The sequence below is a fragment of the Hyaena hyaena genome, unplaced genomic scaffold (genome assembly GCF_003009895.1).
Source record: "Hyaena hyaena isolate Hyena2069 unplaced genomic scaffold, ASM300989v1 scaffold_756, whole genome shotgun sequence".
Taxonomy (NCBI): domain Eukaryota; kingdom Metazoa; phylum Chordata; class Mammalia; order Carnivora; family Hyaenidae; genus Hyaena; species Hyaena hyaena.
The window spans coordinates 550,759-578,711 of NW_024081384.1; the positions used below are offsets into that span (position 1 = coordinate 550,759).

The window sequence follows — 27,953 nt, forward strand, 5'->3', positions numbered from 1 at the left end:
ATGGAGGCTGTGGCCACTTACACAAGCCCTGTGTGCCCCACACCCCCAGCACACTGTAGGTGCATCTACTAGGTCAAGTCAGCCTGAGAACCAGCTGCAGCAGGCCCCTTCCCCAGACCAGCACAAACCCCTACACACAGAGTGCTGTAAAGCTTCAGCTCTGGAGGAAAGAGGATTAAGCCTCTTTTAACAAGCAGATGAAAACACACCTAGTTAAAACTTGCCACACTGGACAAGGGTCAAACACTCCTCATTGCAAGCAAGGAGAAACTGTTCAGAGGACTTATCTGAAGGAAAGAGCTGCCAAACAGTAGAGGGCACACTTTCAAACACTTCCTGAAGCACCAGGCCCTGGACAGTATAGGACATCTTCTTAATATAGACTAAACTCTCAGGAGCAGGGAATATAACAGGCTTTCCTAATACATACAGAAAAAACTGACCTAGAAAAATGACAAGATGGAGGAATTCATCCCAAAAGGAAGAACAGAAGAAGTCATGGACAGCAATCTAATCAAAACAGATATAAGTAACATGCCTGAACCACAACTTAAAACAACAATTGTAAGGATACTAGCTAGCCTTGAGAAAAGCATCGAAGACATTAGAGAATCCCTTACAGCAGAGATAACTAAAAACTAGTTAGGCTGAAATTAAAAATGCTGTAACTGAGATGCAAAACCAACACGTGCAGTGACAACTAGGATGGATAAAACAGAGGAATCAAATTAGTGTTATGTAAGATAAAAGATGGAAAATAATGAAGCTAAAAATAAGAGGGTAAGAAACAAATGGGTCATGAGTGTAGACGGAGGGAACTCAGCAACTCCATAAAGTGTAATGATATTCATATCATAGTAGTCCCAGAAGAAGAGAGGGAAAAAGGGAGAGGTTTATATGAGAAAATTATAGCTGAGAACTTCCCTAGTCTGGACAAGGAAACAGTCATCCAAATCCATGATGCACAGAAAACTTCTACCAAATTCAACAAAAGCTGGCCAACAGCAAGACATATCATAGTAAAATTTGCAAAACATAGAGTTAAGCAAAGAATTTTTTGTTTTTGTTTTTTCTTGTTTTTAAATAGTTTATTGTCAAGTTGGTTTCCATATAACACCCAGTGCTCATCCCCACAAGTGCCCTCCTCCATGCCCATCACCCCCTTTCCCCCCCCCCCCATACCCATCAGTCCTCAGTTTGGTCTCAACATTCAAGAGTCTCTCATGGTTTGCCTCCCTCCTTCTCCCCTCCTATTTCCCCCCTTCTCCTCCCCCATGGTCCTCCACTAAGTCCCTCCCAATCTTCCTATATGTGCAAACATATGGTAGCTGTCCTTCTCTGCCTGACTTATTTTGCTCAGCATAACACCCTCAAGTTCCATCCATGTTGCTACACATGGCCAGGTTTCATTCTTTCTCATTGCCATGTAGTATACCATTGTATACATAAACCACATCTTCTTGATCCATTAGTCTGTTGAAGGACACTTAGGTTCTTTCCATGTTTTGGCTATTGTTGAGGATGCTGCTATAAACATTGGGGTACATGTGCTCCTATGCATCAGCACCCCTGTATCCCTTGGGTAAATTCCTAGAAGTGTTATTGCTGGGTCACAGGGCAGTTCTCTTGTTATTTTCCTGAGGAACCTTCACACTGTTTTCCAGAGGGCCTGCACTAGTTTACATTCCCACCAAGAGTGTAGGAGGGTGCCCGTTTCTCCACATACTCGCCAGCATCTCGAGTTCTCTAATTTGCTCATTTTAGCCAATCTGACTTGCGTGAGGTGGTATCTCAGTGTGGTTTTGATGTGTATTTCCCTGATGAGCAGGGATGCTGAGCATCGTTTCATGTGTCTGTCAGCCATCTGGATGTCCTCTTTGGAGAAGTGTCTGTTCATATCTTCTGCCCATTTCTTCACTGGATTGTTTGTTTTTTGGGTGTGGAGTTTGGTGAGTTCCTTATAGATTTTGGGTATTAACCCTTTATCTGATATGTCATTTGCAACTATCTTTTCCCATTCTGTTGGTTGCCTATTAGTTTTATGGATTGTTTCCTTTGCTGTGAGATAAGCAAAGAATTTTGAAAGCAGGAAGAGAAAAGAAATCACTAACCTACATGGAAAGACAAATCAGGTTAGAAGAAGATCTCTGCTCAGAAACTTGGCAGGCTAGATGGGAGTGGCATGACATATATCAATGGAACAGAATAGAGAACCCAGAAATGGACTCACAACTATATGGCAAACTAATCTTTAACAAAGCAGGAAAGAACATCCAATGGAAAAAAGACTGTCTCTGACAAATGGTGTTGGGAAAACTGGACAGCAACATGAAGAATGAAACTGGACTGCTTTCTTACACTACACACAAAGATAAATTCAAAATGGATGAAAGACCTAAATGTGAGACAGGAAACCATCAAAATTCTAGAAGAAAACACAGGCAGTAACCTCTTTGACATCAGCCATAGAAACTTCTTACTAGACATGTTGCTGGAGGCAACAGAAACAAAGCAAAAATGAACCATTGGGATTTCATCAAGATAAAAAGCTTCTGCACAGTGAAGGAAGCAATCAACTGAACTAAAAGACAGAATGGGAGAAGATATTTGCAAATGACATGTCTGATGAAGGGCTGGTATCCAAAATCTATAAAGAACTTACCAAAGTCAACACCCCTAAAACAAATAATCTGGTGAAGAAATGGGCAGGAGACATGAATAGACATTCTTCCAAAGAAAACATACAGATGGCTAACAGACACATGAAAAGATGCTCAACACCACTCATCATCCAGGCAATACAAATCAAAACCACAATGAGATACCACCTCACATTTGTTAGACTAAAATTAACAACTCAGGAAATAATAGATGTTGGCAAGGATATGGAGAAAGGGGAACCCTCCTACAGTGCTGGTGGGAATGCAAACTGGTACAGCCACTCTGGAGAACAGTATTGAGCTTTCCCAAAAAGTTAAAAATAGAACTACCCTACAACCCGACAATTGCAGTACTAGGTACTTATCCAAAGAATACAGAAACACTAATTCAAAGGGGCACATGCATCCTGATGTTTTTAGAAGCATTATCAATAGCCAAATCATGGAAAGAGCCCAAATGTCTATTGACTGATGAATGGATAAAGAAGATGTGGTATATGTACACAGTGGAATATTACTCAGCCATCAAAAAAATGAAATCTTGGGGCACCTCTGTGGCTCAGTTGGTTAAGCATCTGGCTTAGGCTCAGGGCATGATCTCACAGTATGAGGTCTGCATCAGGCTCTGTGCTGACAGCGTGGAGCCTCCTTGGGATTTTATGTCTCCCTCTCTCTGCCCTTCCCTTGCTTATGCATACATGCGTGTGCTCTCTCTCAAAAATAAACAAATAAAACATTTTTGTTTTTAAAGAAAGACTGATTTTAGGGCACCTGGATGGCTTAGTCGGTTAAGTAGCCAACTTCACCTCAGGTCATGATCTTGAGGTCGGTGAGTTTGAGCCCTGCCTCAGGCTCTGTGCTGACAATTCAGAGCCTGAGGCCTGCCTCCGATTCTGTGTGTTCCTCCCTCTCTGCCCCTCCCCCAGTCATGCTCTGTCTCCCCCACCCCCAGTAAATAAACATCAGTAAAATAAAAAAAAAAAAAAAGAAATCTTGCCATTTGCAATGATGTGGAGGGAGCTAGAGTGTATTATGTTTTGCAAAATAAGTCAGTCAGAAAAAGACAAATGCCATATAATTTCTCTCACACGTGGGATTGAAGAAACAAAAGAGATGAATACATGGGAAGGGGAAAAAAAGAGAAGGAAACCAGATGAGACTCTTAACTATAGAGAACAAACTGAAGTCCTATCACATACGTTCACTAACTAGAATTTAAATAAAATCTTGAGGGGCACCTGAGTGGCTGTCTGTTAAGCATCGGACTTCGGCTCACGTCATGATCTCACGGTTCGTGGGTTCCAGCCCTGTGAGGGCTCTTTTCTGACAGCTCAGAGCCTGGAGTCTGCTTCGGATTCTGTGTTTCCCTCTCTCTTTGCCCCTCCCCTGCTCATGCTGTCTCTCTCTCTCTCTCTCTCAAAAATAAATAAAACATTAAAAAAAACAACCCTTGAAATAAAAAATAAAAGAAAAGCAAATACATACAGTTTTCTGGGACCGCAAACGGAAGCGTTGTGAACGACCATGCCCGGCGATCTGTAGTTGTCCAGAGTGACAGTCATAAGAATTGGGCTCCAGACGAGTGTATAAGCAAGCGCCCGTCTGTGAGAGAGCAGTGAGCTGTGGCGAGGCAGAGGGAGAGTGCCAAGATGGGGCGCACCTGCGACAGCAGAGCGCGAGAGCGCGAGAGCGCGCAGAGCACGCCCACCATAATCCTTTACACCTGAGCCTGACCCGATGCGCGCCCCTCAGGTGGATGCTCCGGGCAAGCAAATAGCTCTTTTTCACAAAAAACCTGGGGTGTGTCAGTCTGCGCAGCCTGTCAAGAACCGTCTCTCTTAAGGTTACGGTCCTGTGGGATCCAGGAAAACAGGCCTCTCTGCTCATCAGAGACAGGAGGAGTCCAAGGGCATCCTGTGGGCAGCAGCTGCAAAAGCCAGCACACAGGACGCAAGAAGCAGCTCGCTCAGCAGAAGAAGCTGGTGTTCAGGGGCTGGGCGGCGGGAGAGCGCTAAGGACGCCCGCCAGTCTTGGGCGCCAGAGCGTGGCTCCAGCAAGCGTTCAAACTTGTGTCAGATCAGATGTCTGCGCCTCCGGTTGTTGCTCCAAGACCACGAAAAGCAAGAGAGCTTCTCCTACGCAAAGTTCAGCTGTTCCTGCATATGCTGCCTCCACGCGGGCCCGCAGGCGGGTGAGTCCAAGGCCATGGGCCCTTTCAGAACTGTTGTTCAGGTCACTCTAACCTTGTAGGTCTCGTGGATGTCAGCTTTGTTGTTTTTCAAAGCTAGATGTTTTGGGGGCTTGTCGGATGCTGGTCTTAAAAGTTGGCGGTGATGGACGTGGGGTTCAAAGGCTTAGAGCCTCAGGGAAGAGCTCAGGGGTTTGAGTTCCTTCTCTTGCTGTGCTGGGGTTTATGGCTGCATTGTGTCCCAACCCCTACCTGTGGAGATGCAGGCTTTCTCGTGCTGGCATCGGAGTGGCTCAGCCAGTTTTTAGTTTTTTGTTTGTTTTGTTTTTTTTCAGAGGAAGTTGTTCCATACGTGATGTAGATAAGGTGTGTTTGTGGGAGGAGGTAACTTCAGGAATCATTTATGTCACCATCTTGAGCTGGAATGCAGTTGAGGACCGTCCTTCGGTAGAGAATTGAGTGTTCACTACCTTCCTCATGGTAGTGAGTAATAGTCAGGTAGTGAGTAATACGTGGAACTATTTTGTTCTCACTGAAGAATGGGTGACATTCTTTCCTGGGGGGGGGAGAAGGAACGTTTATATTAAAGATGTAGAAATCAAAGATTACATTAACCCTTTTCAGTTCCTAAGTCACCATGCCAATAACACATTTTACACACATTAGATAATGACGTAATAAAGTTTGTCTCTCAGGATCACCATATTACTGTTTTCAGGCTATCCTGCCCTATAACTAGTATGTTTGTTAAGGTCATGCTTTATTATCAGTAGCTTGTATCTCCCTTTCACTTGTTCTGCATTGTTACTTTAGCCTTTTGATTATGGTTAAAAAGCAATTATCACTAAGAGCTGCGGTTACTTACACATTATAATTCACAATTCTTGCCTTCATGCATTGTTCCATATGTTAAAGTATGTTCTCAACCGTATTTTCAGTTAAAGAGATTAGATGCTGGCAAATATTTTCTATAAAGAGTGATGAGAGAAAGAGCTCCCTAGAAGCCTGAGATATAAGGGGAGCCATCTACATTTCTTTCTAAGTCAACCATTAACTTTGTTTAAACCAAAAGGCTGATTCATGGCCCATCAAGCAAACATTGTACACCTGCTTTGTGAGTAGCCTAAAGGAAAACCATCTCGTCCTTAAGATATTGATCAATGTTCCTACTTTCTGCATTCCTTGACATTAAAACTGCCTATATGCTGGAGCATCTGGGTGGCTCAGTTGGTTAAGTGTCCGACTTCAGCTCAGGTCATGATTTCACGGTTCATGAGTTCAAGCCCTGCATCGGTCTGTGTGCTGACAGTTCAGAGTCTGGAGCTTGCTTCTGATTCTGTGTCTCTCTCTCTTTGCTCCTCCCCTGCTCATGCTCTGTCTCACTCTCTCTCAAAAATAAATAACCATTAGAAAAAACTGCCTACATGTTAATCTATAATCTTTTCATTTTTAAATGAGATGTAGCAAAGTATATAACCCTCTGAAAACTCTTCAGTCTCTGGAGTACTTTCTTCCCTGTAAGAGCATGTTTCTTGGGCAGCTGTTATAACTTGGGCTTGAATAAAAGTCTCTTAATTTTAGAGATTCTAAAAGCCTTGTTCATTATGTGTCAACAAGAACCAGATTATAAATGGTTTCAGATTTATGGGCTCTATGATAGTTGTTTCAGTCATTCAGTTCTGCAGTGGTTGTATTGAAATAGCCATGGACCATACATAAATGAATAGGTGTTGGTGAGTTCCAACAAAACTTTATTTAAAAACACAAGAGGCAAGCCATATTTGGGGTGTCCAGCATATAGATTTGCTTATTCCCCCAAATATCACAGTTTTTGTCTTAAAAGAAGTGTAAAACAAAAGGCAGTATAGCCTCACTTGCTATGTTGTTTTACTTACAAAACTTAACCTCTTTGAATTTCAGTTTCTTCACAGGTTGCACCAGAACTCACAGGTTATGGTTATGACTAATTGAAGTTTGAAAAGGCTGTATCAATTTAAAAATTAGCCTGGGTTCCTTTCCTGAACTGTAACCATTTGATAGGAGTCTATCAGCTTAAAAATAAGATTTGTTTCACCTTCTTTAAGTTTATTTAAAAATTTTTTAAATGTTTTTATTTCTAAGAGAGAGAGAGAGAGACCGTGAGCAGGGGAGGGGCAGAGAGAGAGGGAGATACAGAATCGGAAGCAGGCTCCAGGCTCTGAGCTGGCTGTTAGCACAGAGCCTGATGTGGGGCTCGAACCCACAAACTATGAGATCATGAACTGAGCCGAATTCGGACGCTCAACTGACTGAGCCACCCAAGCACCATTAAGTTTATTTTAACAGAAGGAGAGAGTGAGAGTGTGTAAGCAAGTTGGGAGGGGCAGAGAGAGAGAGTGGGGGGAGAGAGAATCCCAAGCAGGCTCCAAGCTATCGGCCCAAAGCATGAAGTGGGGCTCCATCTCACAAACCATGAGATCATGACTGAGCCGAAATTAAGAGCCAGATGCTCAACTGACTGAGCCCTAGGTGTTCCTAAAATTCGTTTTATTTTCTAATTCACACTAAATTTACCTTCTGATTCTCTCTCTCTTATACACACACACACACACACACACACACACACAAATATATTGTGATGAATTTTAATTATCTTAGTCTTTTCATAGTATTGTGGTATCTACTTAATTGCTTTGGATTAAATGTGAAATTTGAAGATTGAATAGGTTACTTCTTCAACTCAAAGATAAAAATAACAATGGTGAATATTTGCAGAGTATATACTATGTGTCAAGCACTGCTCTTAGTTGTGCCTGCATTATCTCATTTAGTCTTTGCAACAATCCTTGAGATAGATACTATTGTTATCCTTATTTAACAGGTTGGGAATTGGGGGCCCTGGGAGGTTAAATGACTTAAATAATGTTAGTAAAAGGTAGTTTTGAGCTTAAATCTAAGCAGTCTGGTTCCAGAGTCTGGATTTTTAATCGCTATGCTTTTTCTTCTTTTTTATAAAATTGATTTAATGCTTATTCCTGGAAATAGTTTTTCATTTAGTTTCTTCATTTTGGACCAATGTGTCTCTTTTTTCTCCCTATATTTATGTCAGTTCCTTGTTTATGACAAAACAAATTTGAATTAAATTATGTTATGAACAGTGGAAGTATGTTATACACACATGGGTCAGCTCCTATAAAATAATAACATGAAGGGTTGCTCAGGATAGATTGGTAAGTGAAAAAGGAGGTGGTAAAACAAGACTTAAAATTTATGTATCTGCCAATGTTCATAGCAGCACTTTCAACAATAGCTAAATCATGGAAAGAGCCTAAGTGTCCATCAACTGACAAATGGATCAAGAAGATGTGGTTTATCTATACAATGGAATACTACATGGCAATGAGAAAGAATGAAATCTGGCCATGTGTAGCAATGTGGATGGAACTCAAGGGTATTATGCTAAGTGAAATAAGTCAGGCAGAGAAAGACAGAAACCATATGCTTTCATTCATATGTGGAACAGGAGAAACTTAACAGAAGACCATAGAGGAAGGGAAGGGGAAAATATAGTTAAGGAGAGGGAGGGAGGCAAACCACAAGAGACTCTTAAATACTGAAAACAAACAGGGTTGATGAGGTGTGGGGGAGAGGGGTAAATGGGTGATGGGCATGGAGGAGGGCACTTGTTGGGATGAGCACTGGGTGTTATATGGAAACCAACTTGACAATAATCTATATTGAAAAAAATTAACGTATCTGTGTAAGTTAAAATGTTAATAGTGATATTTCTTCTGGGATACATACAGGTGCTTTTAAATTTATTTTCTTGTACTTATCTGTAATTTATATATATGTTATAACAAATGTTGCAATAATGAAAGAAACTACTAAAATAGTTGAATACACTCAAAAATATCTTAAGCCTTGGTATTTTTCAGATTTTTGATGTTGAACCTTGACAAAGGCACTTTGCTAGCCTATAAGTAAATCATAATCACTACTAGTAGTTTATTGGCCTTTATACTTGACCTCTAAAAGAATTCTAACTGAAAGGTCTTTAGTCTCAAAAATTACATTGTCTTTCTCCTAGTATATCTTTGGTAAAATCATAGATCATTATAAATTTTATTATCCTTTCTGAAAGGAAATTCTGTGTTAATGGCCTCCAGATCCTTTATTTGTTGAATGGGTTTGGCTCAATCTCTGAGTTTGGTATCACTGGGGATATCAGGATGCTTTCACATGCAATTGCTGCACCCTTAAATGCATGTTATGGACGTTATGATGGCAATCCGTAATTATACGTAGCATAGAATTCCAATTTTAACCCTGGGTAGTTACTGTTGAAAATAAGAGTGAGACCAATTGAAGTTGTCACCAATAATGTCCTGTAGGCTGGCTTACAGCCTAGCACTGAAAGCCAGCAACACAAAAGAAAGTTAAAATCCTCTAGGATTAGGAGGAAATTAACGGAGGACCATGGGGGAGAAGAAGGGGGGAAATAGTGGGGGAGAGGGAGAGAGGCAAACCATGAGAGACTCTTGAATGCTGAGAACAAACTGAGGACTGATGGGAGAGGGGGGAGAGGGGGGAGATGGGCATGGAGGAGGGCACTTGTGGGGATGAGCACTGGGTGTTATATGGAAACCAACTTGACAATAAACTATTTGTAAAAAAAAAAATAAAATGTAAGAATCAGAAAAAAGTTAAAATCCTCCTAGCATTTTTATAAAGTAGCCAAATATGACGATACTTATATAGGAAAACATGGCAGATTCAGTATAGATTTGGTTTATGTGCCTCCTAATAATGTTTCCTCTCTGTATGGTAGTGTTCCACAAGTTATGGATAGATGGCATATAAATATTGCAAGCTGCCCTTGTCCAAGAGAGTTGAGTTTTGGGAGAAAGAAAGTTAGTCTATTCTCATTTTAAGTTAGTGAAAGGGAGACAAAGAATGAAATGAGAAAAAGACTTCCTTCATGTTGATGTAGCGACAGATGGAATAACGCACAAAGTGACTTTATGATCTTTGATCAATCTATGTGGTGCCAATTGATTAAATTAATATGCTTTTCAAATCAGAGATATAGCCAAGGGGAAGAACTCATTAATGAGAATTTGCAGAATGTGAAAATCCCTAGATTTGGATTCCTAGGCACCTGTATTTTTCCCTCTTAGTAGTATTTAATACTGGAAATATGAGTCTCTGAAGTATTTAATATGACTCTTAGGCTGGTATGTGCTAACAGTTTTAGGACCCTGCTTCATCCATTCTGATCAAGGATTTGCAAATGCCCTTCATGTCTCCACACCAGATAAAATTTAAAGGAGTATGTAAATTAAAAAGCATTTCAGTTAGTTATCTTATAAAGCACGTTTGACAAATCTTCATTTGAGAATTACATTTGTGTTTTCCACTAAGACAGAAGATTGGAGATGCTAGGGACAATGGAGTTGTGTAAGAGAGAGTATGCCCTATTGCAGGGAGTTATAGTAGAAAGCCCTTACAAAGGGGCTTGCTCCTCTGATACTTCCCCTAAGTAGGACTTTGAAGGAGTTCAAAGAGGTCATAGAATGCCAAAATTAGTTTCTAACATCACGGAAACAATATAGGAAATGATATGGATATAAATTCCATGAAGATAATCTCTGGCATTTCCAAGATACATGTCTTATAGTCCCAGATGATTTCAAATACAACCTTGTTTTGACTCTGTGAACTTGTCCATCATAATAAGGACAAGTTTACCATCATTCTAAATCAATACTACTAGGGAAGTTTTAGAAAAATCGCTTAGAGTATCTCTAAGACCTGCCTGATTTCCCAATCATATAATCCTGGCAAAACTCTAAAGATTAGGCATATGTGGGAGCCAGAATCTCACAGCCCATTTGAATACTTCCAAATTGACTTCATATTATTACTCCCTGCAATGGAATATGAAAATGTTTTATTTTTCTGTGTTTTTGGAATGGTCAATGTCTTTGTTAAAGATCTGTGGCTCTCAGGGCACCTGGGTGGCTCAGTTGGTTAAGTTCCTACTTCAGCTCAGGTTATGATCTCACGGTCTGTGAGTTTTGTGAGTTCAAGCCCCACACTGGGCTCTGTACTGACAGCTGGGAGCCTGGAGCCTGCTTCAGATTCTGTGTCTTCCTCTCTCTTTGCCCCTCCCCAGCTTGTGCTCTGTCTCTCTCTCAAAAATAAACATTAAAAAAAAAGATCACTGTCTCTGATGCTGGCAAATTTTCCTCAGTTTCCCACTTGGGGAATCACGAGGCTCTCATTAAAGACCTCTGCAAGGCATTCTCATGCAAAAATTTCTCTATACATACCATGTCCCATCTTCTGGCCTAGTATAAAAGACAAACGGAATTCTTTTTTTTTTTTTTTTTTGGCTTTTTAAAAGATTTTATTTTACTGCCAGTTAAAAAACTGTTTTTTATTTATTTATTTATTTTTGAGAGACAAAGTGTGAGCAGGGGAAGGGCAGAGAGAGAAGGAAACACAGAATCTGAAACAGGCTCCAGGCTCTGAACTGTCAGCAAAGAGCCTGATGCGAGACTCGAACTCACGAACTGTGAGATCATGACCTGAGCCAAAGTCGGCAGCTTAACCAACTGAGCCACCCAGGCACCCCTTAATACATAGTGTTATATTAGTTTTAGGTGTACATTATAGTGACTCAATAATTCCATACATCATCTGGTGCTCATAAGACAAATGGAATTCTTAATTTGAAATTATTCAAACCTTCAGAATATTTCAGCTTCCTTAGCTCATAGTCTATCTATGGCTTAGTAATAGGACAATCTGTGCATCTTCAATCATCTGATCTTAGACTCTGTTGCAAGCATCTATGGCTCAATACTGTAAGGAACTGATGTAATACATTAGTCAGTTTATCATTAGCAGGTACCACCATCTTTTCCTCATCCTCCTAAGGAAACCTTGTATGACCCAACAACTGAAGAACTTCCTAGAGGAATCACTGATGCGCTCTTTATAGTGCCATATATAAAGTAGATATTTCTGTAAGTGATCATTAATTGGAAAACATGGGTAGAAAGGTATAATTAACCTTAGCTGAAGTTCTAATGGGCTCTGGTAACTTTTGAGACTCAATATGCAAGTCTAAGCATCATTTTAGCCTATGTGATAGTGGACACCAAAATAGTTTTAGACTTTCTATTAGCTAGCCAAGTAAGTTATGTCTGTCCTTTTGCCAACACTTTTTGTTGCTCTTGGATGTAAGCCAGGAGGAACAATTAATCTCTAAACTAAAGATGGTTTATTTGGCTTGCCAAGGTAGATAATTAGATTCAAAGACATATTGTTTAGGCTTGAGTTTGGTAATTTAAAATTATGTCTCTGAAGCATTCTGCAGTGTGTAATCATTATTCTGCTCTTGAATTTCTGTGCATTGTGACTGCAAATAATTTCCAAAGTTTTAAGGGCTCCTGTATGGTCCTATCATGCCACATGATGCAACAACCCATCATTTAACAAAAGGAGCCTTTTATTGATCAGTTCCTACCTGGACTCCAAACTTTTATTTCTGTGACATCAGTGCCATCTAGGAATCCTGACAATGATGTAGTCAGGAGTGAGGCTACTTTTTTTTTCCTGACACTCTAAACTGGAAACACAGTCCTCAGTCAGTCATGTGTGACTAAGAACCAGAACGACCATCTCTTCCAATTGTGTAATTGTAACCAGGGAACATCGTGTGATTTACATTGCACTTCCTTCCTGTTGCCTGGCCTGTGTCAACTCTTGCCTTAAAACATCAACTGATCTAAAGATTTTCCCAGTTTTTGATACACCATTTTAATAACTATGAGTGAGATCGACCCATATGCCATGGAAACCATTTTCCCACTTTCCCTAATTAAATGCTATTATGGAATTGTTTTTCTTTGCTTCCATAAGTCAGTAAAACTGTTTTAGTAATATCATATCAGATTTTTTTATTGGACAAGGAGATTACCACTTCAAAATTCTTGAACTTAGTAATTAATGATTTAAAATATTTAGGAAATTACTAAATTGAGAATATAAAAAATTATATCATATTTTTTATGGTCTTATAAACAAAAACATTTTAGTATAAAAAGTCTCCAAACATGGAAAATGTTAATGTTTGTAATGTGAGTTTTAAAATTCATCTTTATTTAGAAAAGAGTAGAAGGGTGAGTGGCTATTTCTTTGACCTCCTCAGATCAGAAAACCATAGTAGCAATAGCCTCAAATCAAGATTCAAATGGAGGCACCTGGGTGGCTCAGTCGGTTAAGGCCCATCCTCTTCATTTCAGCTGAGGTTATAATCTTCCGTTTTGTGGGTTTGAGCCCTATGATGGGCTCTCCACTTCAGTGCAGAACCTACTTGGGATTCTCTCTCCTCCTCTCTGTCTGAGATAAATAAAAATTATTTTTAAAAATATATTTAAAAATTTATTTATTTATTGGGGAGGGGAGGGGTAGAGAAAGAGGGAAAGAGAGAATCCCAAGTAGGCTCTGTACTTGTGAGGTCCAAACCCGTGAACTGTGAGATTATGACCAGAGCCAAAATCAAGAATCAGTCACTTTACCTACTGAGCCACCTAGGCCCCACTAAATAAAAAACTTTAAATGAAAAAAAATTCAAAGGAAGTAGACTCTATCTCAAACTTGTGCCTTGTTTAGTCTTTGCTATCTTTATTTGATCTCTAACCATAAAGAATCAACTTGTGTCTGTTTTTGAGATAAGAATTTTTCTTTCATTGAAATCAGTTGCCTTGGTGAGTTATTAGTTTTTTTCTAATAAAACAAACCTGAACTCCTCAACTTAATGATTTTAATGAACTCAGTTTGTGATAATACAATTCAATTATTCTTAAGACCTTTAAAATCTAGTGTACTCAGAATCCATAAATTAGCCTAGAATGACAAAAGGCGTCCAGACTTTAAAAAAAAAAAACCAACAAAACCATGCATACCTTCTGGTTAGCTATAGTTTTCATAGTTATCTTTCAAACAGAAATTAAGGTGTAGTCCTCATTGAAAAAGGGAAAAATATAATCAAAACATAGTATTTTTAAGCTACATTCTTACCACTTCCCATCAATGTCCTTGGCATTTAACCAACTTCCTTTGCCAGAACAGGATTTTTGTGATTTTTAAAGCTAAAATGAGAAAGCTTTTATCAGTTTATGTTGTAAGTCAGTCTTTATTGGTTAGAGGCCAAAAGACTTATTTGATAATTTAGTCTTACTCTCTTCTCCCTCATGTCATTATTCCTTTTTATATTTTCTTCCTTTTCCCTTTCTTTTCTTTCTCTTCTTGTTAGTTAACATACAGTGAAGTATTGGTTTCAGAAGTAGAACCCAGTGATTCATCACTTACATATAACACCCAGTGCTCATCCCAAGTGCCCCCTTAATGCCCATTCCCCATTTAGCCCATCCCCCTCATACATCTCCACTTCATCATCCCTCAGCTTGTTCTCTGTTTTTAAGGATCTCTTATGATTTGCTTCCCTCTCTGTTTTTATCTTATTTTTTTCTTTCATTTATCTTATGTTTATCTGTTGTTTCTTAAATTCCACATATGAGTGAAATCATATGATATTTGTCTTTCTCTGACTTAGCATAATGCATTCTAGTTCCATCTATATTATTGCAAATGGCAAGAATGATTTCATTCTTTTTGATCACTAAGTAATATTCCATTGTGATACATACATAGACACACTATATCTATCGTTGTGGGGTGTGTGTATACATATTTGTGTATATATATAATATCCATATATCTGTATCTATATATGTATACCATATTTATATGTATACCACATTTGCTTTATCCATTCATCAGACTTCTTTTAGTAGCTTGTTTTTAGCTTATTTCTGTGTTTTGTCCGTATGAGCCTTACATACTGGCAATACCCCTATTGGTTTTTAATTTTCTATAGGTCACTTGTTACGAATGGGAAGAAGTAACCCACAACTAAGATATTCATTACCTGTAAATTTCTAGGCAAGTGGGGAAGGAAACGAGAAGAAAATTGTGATTATAAACATTTATTCCTAGAGCAGTTATATCTTCTAACAATAGAATGGCTTGGAAATGGGCAAAGAAATTACTGGGCACCCTTTCCATGGAATATAGGGCATTGGCTAGGGATCCTTTGGGATTGTGTGGTTCTATAGGAATGTGGGCCTTTGTCTTTGATTAGGTTCTTTTATAATCCTATAGAAATAGTTAATTTGTGGAAAACTGATGCTAATGCATGTTTTCTGTTCAGAGCAATGGAAATGGTTTCTCTTCATGGCAGTGTAATTACATGCTGTTTATGGCAATGAAAATACAGAGAATATAAGTACTGTAGGTCAAATCTCCATTGAAGTGCTTAAAAATTTTTAAAATATTTATTTATTTTTGAGAGCCACAGAGTGTGAGCAGGAGAGGGGAAAGGAGAGTGGGAGACACAGAATTTGAAGTAGGCTCCAAGCTCTGAGCTGTCAGCACAGAGCCCATTGTGGGGCTGAAACTCACAAACTGTGAGATCATGACCTGAGCTGAAGTCAGGTTCTTAACTGATGGAGACACCCAGGCGCCTCCCATTTGAAGTGATTTTAACACGTTAGTTGGCTCATTAATTATGAATGTCATGATTTTAGTGTTTTGAAAATTATATTTTCACTTCTCTATTCTGGCCACCTGGCCTGGCAGACACCTGTGTGACTTAGACTCTGGCACCTCATCTGCAGTACAGCACCAACAGCTAGCCCAGTGGCTTAGTGCCCAGCTTACCCCCTACCCCGATACTGCCAACCGGTCAACAGAACTCAGAGATTGCTTTCCCACTATGGGATCGATTGTAGACTTTTGACTTTAAAAGATTTAACTCCTTTTCTTCCCATTTCCTTTGAATTACCAATCTTTATTTTTTAGTCTGTTGCTTGGTTGAATTTAATAAAATGTTTCCATTCAACACTGTCTTCTGTCTCTTGATTTTTATTTTACCATAACAACAAGATACAAATTGAGACTAATTAGCCTCTAATTAGAGGTGAAAGAAGTTTTTATTTAAAATGACTATAGAAGTGACTCCCTGAACAAGTTGGAGTTTTAATGAGCTGTGACTCAGCAAATACTTCTTAAGTGGGGGGTGGTACAGCTTGTTCATTTTCAACACTCCTGTGATTTTTATTTTCTGTCTTGTCAGTTATGGTTCAGGGTGGTCATTGCTTGTGATTTTGTTTTGTTCCTTAGAAATTATTGCTCCTATTTTCTTTCTTCAGTTTCTAAAACTGCTTTTAGATATAGAGAGTCATCTAAAAGTTCATGAGTGGAAAAGTACAGCTTTTCCCAGCTTCATAGGATCCTGGGGGATCCTTACCTAGTAATTTCATGAATTTCCTTTTCTTTATCTCATTCATACTTCCAGAAAATTTACAGGAAAAAAAAAAGAAAAAAATTGTTTCTATCCCAAATTAGAGACTAGCTGCAGAGACGAGGAGCTCTCACTGAAGTCCTGAAGAAAGGGTTCTAGCTCTAAGTGTTTGATGTACCTGTGATTCAGCGCTAAGCTAGTTTGTTTTATTACCCTGTGTTGGAAGTTACTTTCTAAGTTACACCATATTCTGAAACAAAAGGACTTTGGTGTTTGACCTCACTTTACTTACAGATTTTAGAGCTACAAGGAGAATGGCAGACTTAGGGGCTGAAGTTTTCTGACTAGCAAGAAAAATCTATAAACCTTAAGAGTGTTTGAGTTACTTATCACAGAAATATTAAGTATTTTTATAGCTTTAGTGAACAAATTCTAATAACATATTGTATTATAACTTAAATAAACAACTGGAATTCTCAGTGGCTAATCTGGTTTCCTGATTAAATGACTACATTGATAAGTCTAGCTTCTTTTCAACCATCAGTAAAGACAGTATTGTAAAACTTAAAAAATAGGTCATATGTTTTATAGCTTTATTAAGGTATTGATACATATGTAACTATGAAGTATACTCTGTGATACTCTGATGCCCATATAGAAATCAATAAATGTGATATACCACACTAATACAATGAAAGATAAAAATCATACAATCATCTCAATAGATAAAGAAAAATAATTTAACAAACTTCAACATCCTTTCATGATTAAAAAATCTCACCAAATTGGGTATAGAAGGAATGTACTTAAGAATAATCAAGGCCATTAATGACAAAACCAGAGCAAACATCATACTAGTGGTGAAAGTTTGACACCTTTTCCTATAAGATCAGGAACAAGACATGGGTACCCACTTGTGCTGCTTTTACTCAACATAGTATTAGAAGTCCTAGCCACAGCAAATAGACAAGAAAAAGAAATAAAAGGCATCCGAATCAGAAAGGAAAAGTAAATTGTTTATGTTTGCAGAAGATATGATTTTTTTAAATGCGGACAATCCCAAAGACTCTACCAAAAACTTAAAACCAGTAAATGAATTTATTTAGTGAAGTTGCAGGATACAAAACCAATGTACAGAAATCACTTGTATTTCTTACACTGACAACAAACTATCTGAAAAAGAAAATAATCTAATTTACAATGGCATCAAAAAAGAAGACACACACAAAAATGGAAAGATAACTTGTATTCATGGATTGGAAGAATGAGTATTTTAGTGTATATACTACCCAAAGCTATGAAGAGCTTTAAACACTTCAGAATGTTCTATAATTCTATAGTGATTAACTCTATTCTTCTATATTTTCATGCAATTCTTATCAAAATTACAATGGCCCTTTTTACCAGAATAGAAAAAAACAACCCTAAAATTCATATGACAAAAGAGCCTAAATAAATAACCAAAGCAATCCTGAGAAAGAAGAACAAAGTTGGAGATCACACTTCCTCATTTCAAACTTTATTACAAAGCTATACTAATCAAAGTAGTATGGTGCTGGCATAAAAACAGACACATACACCCATGAAATAGAATCAAAAGCTCATAATAAACCCTTGCATGTACAGTCAACTAATATTTGACAAGAATACTTAATGGGGATTGATAGTCTCTTCAACAGATGGTATTGGGAAAACTGGATAGTCACATGCAAAAGAATGAAATTGGATCCCTCTCTTACACAATTAGAAAAATTAACCCAAAATGGATTAAAAACTTAAGTATAAGACCCAAAACTGTAAAACTATTACTAGAAGAAAGCATAGGGAAACATCTCAACACTGGTCTTGGCAACCATTTTTTTGGATATGACAGTAAATGTAACCAAAGCAAAAATAAAGAAATAGGACTACATTAAAAAGCTCCTGCATAGCAGAAGAAAAACTTACAGAATGGGAGAAAATATTTGCAAACAAATTACAATGGGTTAATACCCAAAATATATACAGAACTCTAAGCTAAACAAATAATCCAATCAAAAAATGGGCAAAGGAATGAATAGACATTTCCCCAAAGACATACAAATGGCTAATAGACACATGAAAAGTTGCTCAATAGCAATAATCAGGGAAATGCAAATCAGGTAGCACCTCATACCTATTAGAATGGCTCTTATAAAAAAATAAGAGATAACAAGCATTGGCAAGGATGTGGAGAAAATGGAACTTTTGTGCACTGTTGGTGGAAATGTAAATTTGTGCAACCACTATGGAGAACAGTCTGTAGGTTCCTCAAAGAATTAAAAATAGAACCACCATGTCATCCAGCAATCTCACTTATAGCCGCATACATGAAGGAAACGAAATCACTGTCAAAGAGATAACTGCATGCCTACGTTCATTGCAACATTTTTTAAAATAGCTGAGACATAAAAACACCTTAGTGTCCTTTGATAGATGTATGAATAAAGAAGCTTTGGTATGTGCATGTGTGTGCACGTGCGTGCGTGCGCGCGCACACACACACACACACACAAACACACACACACAGTAGAATATTATCCAGCCACAAAAAAGGGAAATACTGCTTTTTGCAACAGTATAGGTGGACCTTAAGGGCATTATGCTAAGTGGAATAAGTCAGGCAGAGAAAGACAAATACCGTACATTCTTTCTTATATGTGGAATTTTGAAAAGCCAAACTCCAAGAAACAGAGAGTAGAATGGTGATTTCTAAGGACCAAGAGGTAGGGCACCAATGAAATGATGTTGTCCAAAGGGTACAAACTTCCAGCTATAGAAGGATAAGTTCTGAGGATTTAATGTACAGCACAGTAAGAATAGACAACAACACTGTATTATATACAGAAAGTTGTTGAGTATAAATCTTTTTTTGTAATGTTTATTTATTAGAGAGAGTGCACATGTGTGCATGCACATGGGGGAGGAGTAGAGGGAATGGTAGAGAAAGAATACCAAGCAAGCTCTGCATTGTCTGCGCAGAGCCCAACATGGCTTGATATCACGACTGTGAAATCGGGACCTGAGCCAAATCAAGAGTCGGTGGCTTAACTGACTGAACCACCCAGGCACCCTGAGTGTAAATCTTAAATGTTATCACCACTCACAAAATAATGTTAGGGAGGTGATGGAGATGTTAATGAACCTTATTGTGGTAATTATTTTATCATGCATATGTGTATTAAATCATGCTGTATCATTGTTAAACTTAGTATCATATGCCAATATCTCACTAAAGCTGGAACAAAATTTAGGGTATCTGGTGGTACTTTTGAAAAGAAATTCTAGCGTGATTGCTGCATTATAGATGTAACACTGGTTAATGTTCAACAGACCATAAATATTTGGGGTTGTCTCTTCTACTGGACGTAAATTATATGCATCTCTACTGGACAAAAATCTGTGATGGAAAAAAGGAACTTCACTATATGTCTATATACTTGAATCAGTATTTAATAGTAAGATGAATTAAATATAGTTTTCTAAATAATCTTTGGTTGGCCTTTGCCATCAGGTAGTGTTGAAAGGATAAACACTAAACTTTTTGCCTTCAAGTTTTCTACTTTTTATGTTTATTGGCTTTTTAATTTTTCTTCCCTTATGAATTGTCAATTCATTCTATGTTTTCTACTGGTTCTACTATATTTGATTTACTATATTTGAGTAGAAGAAGGTATCTGTGATGATTAATTTATATTCTATTATTTAAAACGTATTTTATTTTAATGTTTTTTTAATTTAATATATTTTAAATTCAAGAAAATTGCATTCGTGGCCTTATTTTGAGTGCAATAATCTTAATGTACTTAATTGTGTATTACAGTTTTGGGGTGAATTATCATATATTTTTCAAATTTGCTGCACTCTGACAATTCTTTTGGTTGGTTTCCTATTGTTTCTTCAGGAAGTACAGTGTTTATGCACACACCTCTCCCTCTCCGTCTCTATGTGTTTTTGTCTTAATCTCTTTCTACCCCAAGTGTTCACATCCTTCTCCATTCTAAGTCTTTCATATTTACTCATGCTTGCTATTCTTAATTGTTGTTTGCACTTTCAAACACACAAAGAGAGTTAGCTGACAAAATGTGTCAAGATTTCTAAGTTCTACAGCTTTTTTTTCATGAAATTTTGGAGTTTTTTTTCTGTTTAAAAATATACATTTTTTCCTTTCACTAGAGATTTCTCTGGGTTATATCATAAAATAAAGTTAAAAGGTTTATAAGAAATAAAAAGGTAGATGTTTATTTTTTTGTAAGAAAACCCTGTACCTCTTTACTCTCTCCCTTATAATCCTGTGGGACAGTTCCCTTGGACTGATGACCTCAGGCTGAGAATCCCAGAACTCTAATGCATCATGTGGTCACCACCTTGTACTATAGCTTAATTAGGTACCTTTCTCAAAATAGCAGAGTTGTATTTAGCTTCTTGTCCTAGGGAAGGTGAGTGGAAGGATATGGGCAATGCTTAGGCACAGGGGGCAATTCAATCTGTGGAACTCCTCTGATTCCCGCACCCTGATCTGAGATCTTTGGACAGATTAGGTAGGTGGTGGTGGTGAAGAGGGGTGGAGGGGTTGGTGAACCATACTCTACAAGGAGACTCTCCTTCACAGGTTCCTATGCTTCCAGAGAGGAAGGATATAATAAAATGAACAGAAGCAAAAATTGTACAGGAGAGAAGAGTTGGGGCAACTGTATAGAGAAAGGTACATGAAAGAAAGTGAAATAGATTTTTCCAGTTTTATTGAGAAACAATTGACATATATCACTATTTAGTTTAAGATGTAGAATATGATGAATTAGTTTACATATACTGTGAAATGACCAACACAATAGGTTTAGTTACTATCCATCATTTCATAGATTAAATAAAAAGAGAAAAAATTTCTCCTTTGGATGAGAACTCTTAAGATTAACTCCCTTAACAATTTTCATGTAGATCATAGAGCAGTGTTAACTACAGTCATAATGTAGTGATGTTGATTTTTAATGGGAATCCAGATTTGAGGATCAAGATACAGGAGAAAGAGTAAACTCTAGAGCTACCATAAGCTTACAATTACAGTACCTGCTTTTAAGGTCTCTGATCTGTATTCTGTTTTATCCATATGTCAGCATATACATTGCCCAGTATGTGATTTGGTCAGATAATTTCACCGTGACCTCAGGCCTCCAAGGATTGATTTCTTCCTTCCTTCCTTCCTTCCTTCCTTCCTTCCTTCCTTCCTTCCTTCCTTCCTTCCTTCCTTCCTTCCTTTCTCTTTCTTTCTCTCTTTCTCTATCTCTTTCTTTCTCTTTCTCTCTTCCTCCCTTCCTCCCTTTTCTCTCTCTTTCTCTTTCTCTCTCCCTATTTTTCTCCCCCATCTCTTTTTCTCTCCTTTTTTTTTCTTTTTCAAGGAGATGTACTGAATTTTTTAATTTGTTTTTGATTTGAATTCCAGATAGTTACAGTGTAATATTAGTTCAGGTGTGCAATGATGTGATACCAATTCTGTACATTGCCCTATGCTCATCATTATAAGTGTACTCTTAATACCCTTCACCTCTTTCACCCATCTCCTCACCCACCTCCTCGCTGGTAACCGCCAGTTCTCTATTGTTAAGTCAAGAGGATATATTCTCCCCTGTGTTTATTGCACCGTTTTTCACAATAGTCACATTATGGAAGCAGTCTAAGTGTCCATCAATAGCTGAATGGATAAAGATGTGGTAACTATATACACAATGGAATATTATTCAGCCATAAAAAGAATGAAACCTTGCCATTTGCAACAACATGGATGCATCTAGAGAGTATAGTGCTAAGCAAAATAAGTCAGAGCAAGACAATTACCACATGATTTCACTCATATGTAGAATTTAAGAAACAAAAATACTGAACAAAGGATCTCTGACTCTTTTGATACCCCATTCTCTTAATGTGTCAAACAGTCTGCTCTAAAATTCTGGGTATTCAGATCCCGAATGTTTCTGAATGGAGTCACAAAAAGTTTTCCTCTAGTTTTTGTCTAAGTTTGAGATACCCAGCTTCAACAAGATTCTTAAAATTGCTTCGGAACTCTTTATCTCATAACTGTAGATTTCTGTCACTGCAAATTTTCTGCACATAGCATATTGCCTTATTTTCCCACTCCCCCCCATTCCCAAACCTCTTCCCCTAGATTATTGAAATTATTTTTCATTTTCTGATTTTACGTTCTCCACTTTGGCACCATCAGTTACCCTCCTAAAATCTTGATTTTCTCTGTTTTGATTTTATCTGCTCTAATGGCAGCAGTGAGATCTCAGTCCTAAATCTATGCCTTTTACTTAGTCTTCTCATTTTGATCACTCTTTAGCATATGAAAGTGAACCTTTCCTTAATTCTATGACATTCCTTTCTCCCTCATTTTTGTGTGTGGAAACAGGGCTTTTAAAAGGCAGATAGTATGTAAGAATAGTAGTAATAATAATATAATAATGATGATGACAAATACCATGTATTTGTTCTTTTTTATTGCTATGCATGTTTCCTCCATTAGCTTTCTTTTATGTGTTTATATGTTATCTTTAAAGCAAATATTTCTTTCTCATGACCACATTTTGGATGACTTCTAAATTTTTGTCTCTAGCTGAGATACTTCTTGTCTGTCAATCACTATGACTTTTTATGATTAAATGGCCCTCTGACTTTGGTGAATCTTTTTATTCGCACCAAAACCTTGGTGGATTTTGTCCCTCCCCCCCCCCTCATTCTAATCAGCCACCATCTTTCTCCCTTCCCTTTAACCTGTACACTAATATGTATGTTTAAGTCTTGGCTCTGCCACTAGTAGCTATAAAACCTTGGTAAGTTAATTTATATATGTATTAAATGTTTATGTGGGTGGGATAAAATATTCTTCTGAGTAAAATGAAATCTTTTCTTTCCAGATTTATTGAAATACAGTGACCTATAACAGTGTGCCAGTTTAAGGTGTCCTTTTTTTTGTTTTCATTTGTGGCTAAAATTTACAGCAGGAATCATTGTTTTAGATCATGTACAAACATGCATCTTTGCTTGATGTAGTCAAAACAGCACTGGATTTGGAATCAGAAGACCTGGTTTCTTGTTTCAAACTAAGTAACTATGCTTTTAGGTAACTTCTTGGAATTTGAGATTTTTCATCTATAATGAAAATAATTCTATCAGATATATCCACCCCTACAAAGGATTACAAGCATCAAATGTGTGAAAGTACTTAGTAAATATGTGCCATGAAAATAATGTATGATTATTTTCATCATACGTTATTCCATCATTAAATCCATACAGATTCCATCATTAAATATGTTAGAAACTTTTAAAATGTTGTGGAAAAAAAATCTATATTTTCATTTCTGACTTCAATGATGGGATGGAAGATGTCTACTAATTATGTTATGAAGGCTGGAATATAGAAACTGTGTAAATTTCCTCATATGTTGACTTCTACTGGAACTGTTCCATGCCTACCTACCCCCTGGGCCCTGCCTTTGTTTTCATTTTAGGTGCTTCTTGTTTTCTAAAATATCATAAAGTTAAACCATAAGCCATTATAAGACTTGAGATGCGGCTTCCCTACTCCCAAGGAGAAATTTATAGCAAGAATACCAGGCATTCTCTTTGGAGTGATTAGGAAGTATATTAATGCTTAGTTCTGAATTTGGAGACTTCTTTTATGCATGCTGGACTTAATGGAAAAATATGGCAGATGAGGAAAACAGAAACTGACAAATTATGGACTTGAGAAAATGGTTTTACTTCAGAGAAGTGTTATTAACTAAATAATCAAGAAACCCTTGGTAACTGTTTTGTATTTTAGGAAACACATGAACCAGAAGAAATGGTCATTTTCCTCTTCAAACATACAATATATTCAAGGAGAGAAAGTCTATAAAATTGAACCATTGAGGCGGCACCCTGGGTAGTTTGGTCAGTTGAGAACTGACTTTGGCTCAAGTCATGATCTCAGTATTCATGAGTTCAAGCCCTGCATTGGGCTCTGTTTTGCCAGCTCTGAGCCCACTTTGGATCTTCTGTCTCCTTCTCTCTGCATCTCCCTCATTTATGCTCTTTCTCTCTCAAAAATAAATAAAACATTAAAAAAATTGAAACCATTGAGGAATTATGATTATTAGCAAAAGATTTGCTCCAAATAAGGGATCAGTTATTATCTCTTCTCAAAATATTTTCCTTTCCCTTCTTAGGTTTTTAATCTCCTACTGTTTTTTCAAATACCTTTCTCCTTTGTAAAGCTGTCTCTGATTTCACAGACTCTTACGTGTCCTTGTTGGCCAGCAGTAGACATCTGGAATGTCTCCTGTGGTGATGTGTGTTGTGATCTTTTTTTAATCTGGTGAATTATTGTTTTTCAATTAAATTTAAGTTTCCTGACTTCTAGGAATGAGAGAGAAAAGACAATTATGTAAAATATAGTACTACGAAGATTTTCATAGAGGAAATGGGATTTTGATTTACCTTTAAGGGATGAGTAGGGTTTGGAAATGTTCTATATCGTACTACCCTCGATATAACCACTAGCTAGAGGAGGCTATTGAGCACTTGAAATGTGGCTACTGCAACCAAGGAAATAGATTTTTAATTTCATTTAATAACCATATGGAACTAGTGGCTACTGTTTTGGACTGAGTAGATCTAGGTTTGGCATATCTCTTCTCACTTTATGATTTTTCTGGCATATGGAGTCTGAAGCCATAGACTAGAAAACCTGGATTCTCTGTAACTAGTTTGTTCCTCACTGGATTACTGTTTTCTCATTTGTAAATAATGAGCTGGACTAGGTAATCATTAATGAGGTTTGTATCGTTACTAATTTTTAATGTTTATCTTTGAGAAAAAGAGACAGAGTGTGAGTGGGGGAGGGGCAGAAAGAGAGGAAGACACAGAATCCAGCACAGAACCGGACAGGTGCTTGAACTCCTGAACTGTGAGATCATGACCTGAGCTGCAGAGCGTAACTGACTGAGCCACCCAGATGCCCCTGCAGGATAATATTTTTATGACTGATCTCACTCATCATGCACAACTGAGGTTTGTGCATGTGTGCATATATAAATACAGATACTAATGGACAAGGGGTGCATGGGTGGCTCAGTTATTTGGGAGTCTGACTTTGGCTCGGGCCATGATCTTACAGCTCCTAAGTTCAAGCCCCGCTTCTGGCTCTGCTGACACATCAGAGCATGGAATCTGCTTCAGATTCTGTGTCTCCCTCTCTCTCTGCCCTTCCCCCACTCTTGCCCTGTCTCTCTCTCCTTCAAAAATAAATAAACATTAAAAAATTTTTTAAAAAGGACAGAGCTTTGGGATCCATTTTTTTCTGTGTTTTTAGGTTTTTCTTACTCTTTCCTTTCAGTTCTGGGTGAGAAGTTTTTTGTGCATTGATGTACTATTTATCCTGCAATTTGCCTCTTTATTCAGATCACTTCACCTTTTAGCAGCAAATCTAACTATTATGAGAGCCATAGGGCTTGAGACACAGAGTTTGACACACAGGCAAGAGAATAATATCTTCTACATGGTAACATTTTATTCTCTGAAAAAAAAAATGGGTAAGAACTAGAGAGATTCATATAGTCACAAAGAATTAGGGTCAGGGAACAGTCAGACTTGGCATTGGACCCAGACAATTAGGAGATTTGAGGTGGAAGAGATGAGATAAGAAGAACAAAAGGGGCTAAGTTTGATGAAAGGACAGGAGAGACTCAATTGTTATGTGGTAACTGTGATGCCCTACATTAGTGGGCATATCTTCTTCCAAATTCCAAAAGCTTAGGGCTCTGATAGCTATAACCAAGGTTCAAAAACCTGAGAGAGTATGTAGAATCTGGACATATCAATCAGATTGGCTTCCTTAACTTCCCTGACTACCCATAACACACCTCTCCTCCTTACACATCTTGGCTATGTCCTGGCTGCTAACCATCCTACTAGGTACTTATACTTTCTGGGTGTCATGCAGATACTCTGTGCCATCAGTTTCTATTCTGCCCTTGCCTTGATCATCTCATACACCCAAGTCACCTCTATAGCCAACACTTGGTTTTCTTAGGCTCACCACTACTCTGTGGGCTTAGTGTGAATTGCAAATGTGATTATAGGTAGTGGCATAAGACTGACTACAAGAGACATAATATATCCCTGAGATAGGTTGAAGGTAAGAAATAAGACAACTTGAATGGCTGAAGAATTGTTCTATGAACAATTAAAATAGTACCAGTGAGAGGCCCCTGGGTGGCTCATTCGGTTAAGCATCTGACTTTGACTTAGGTTATGATCTCATGGTTGGTATATTCAAGCACTTTTTGGGCTCTGTTTGGGCACAATGGAGTCTGCTTGGGATTCTCTCGATCTCCCCTCCTTCTCTGGCCCTCCCCCTCTCTTGCTTTCTCTTTCTCTGTCTCAAAATAAATAAATAAACTTAAAAAAATAATACCAGCTAATACAGGCAAATGCAGACTTTACCTCTTCCTTCTCCCTACCCCTCCTGATCCTTGCTATACACATCTAAGTTTTCATATTTGCTTCATTTTCTTGTTTATAAATCAGTAGTCCTGGAAGCCATGGTGTTAGGGATATTGCATGTGGAAGTGACTCAACTGCTTTAGGTGACTCCAGGCAAAATGTGTATTTAATAATGACCCTGAGCAGGAATTGAAGGGATATATAGTTTTTTATAATGTGAATATCCTTGATTAATTAATCATTTTAATGTAGAACTTTATTAACATTCTCATTTTAGTTTTTATTTTCTTTTATCTGGAAACATTCTAGCTGATAAATCAGTGGATGGAGTGAATCACTCTGTGGTGTCAGAGTTTGTGTTCGTGGGACTCACCGATTCCTGGGAAATTCAGCTTCTCCTCTTTGTGTTCTCCTCCATGTTTTATGTGGGAAGCATGATGGGAAACTCCCTCATTATGCTCACTGTGACTTCTGACCCTCACTTACACTCTCCCATGTACTTTCTGTTGGTCAGCCTCTCCTTCATTGACCTGGGAGTTTCTTCTGTCATTTCTCCCAGGATGATTTATGACCTTTTCAGAAAGCGTAAAGTCATCTCCTTTGATGGTTGCATCGCCCAGATCTTCTTTATACACTTCATTGGTGGTGTGGAGATGGTGCTGCTCATTGCCATGGCCTTTGACCGATATGTTGCCATATGTAAGCCTCTGCACTATTTGACTATTATGAACCAAAAAATGTGTATTTTGCTTTCATTTGTTGCATGGGTAATTGGGTTGACCCACTCTGTGATTCAACTGGTTTTTGTTATAAAATTGCCATTCTGTGGCCCTAATGTGTTAGACAGCTTTTATTGTGACTTTCCTCGGCTCATCAAACTTGCCTGCACAGATACTTCCAGTCTAGAGTTCATGGTCATAGCCAACAGTGGGTTCATATCTCTGGGATCATTCTTCATATTGATTGTCTCATACATTTCTATCCTGATCACTGTTCGGAAACACTCTTCAGGAGGCTCATCTAAGGCCCTGTCCACTTTGTCAACTCATGTCATGGTGGTGGTTTTGTTCTTCGGTCCTTGCATCTTTGTTTATATCTGGCCTCACCCCAACTCACACCTAGACAAATATCTTGTTGTTTTTGATGCGGTTCTCACTCCTTTTTTTAATTCACTCATCTATACATTCAGGAACAAAGAAATGAAAGTGGCAATGAGGAAAGTATGCAGTCGATTTATTATATATAG

The 27,953-nt window shown here is 37.9% G+C and overlaps 1 protein-coding gene across 1 annotated transcript; it reads left to right on the forward strand.

Moving 5' to 3' along the window:
• LOC120221067 (olfactory receptor 4F3/4F16/4F29-like) lies at positions 1-27,953 on the forward strand. Its single transcript, XM_039218327.1, is given in 4 exon segments — positions 1-55; positions 4,504-4,851; positions 27,017-27,892; positions 27,895-27,953. Coding segments are annotated over 4 exon segments (1,338 nt in total).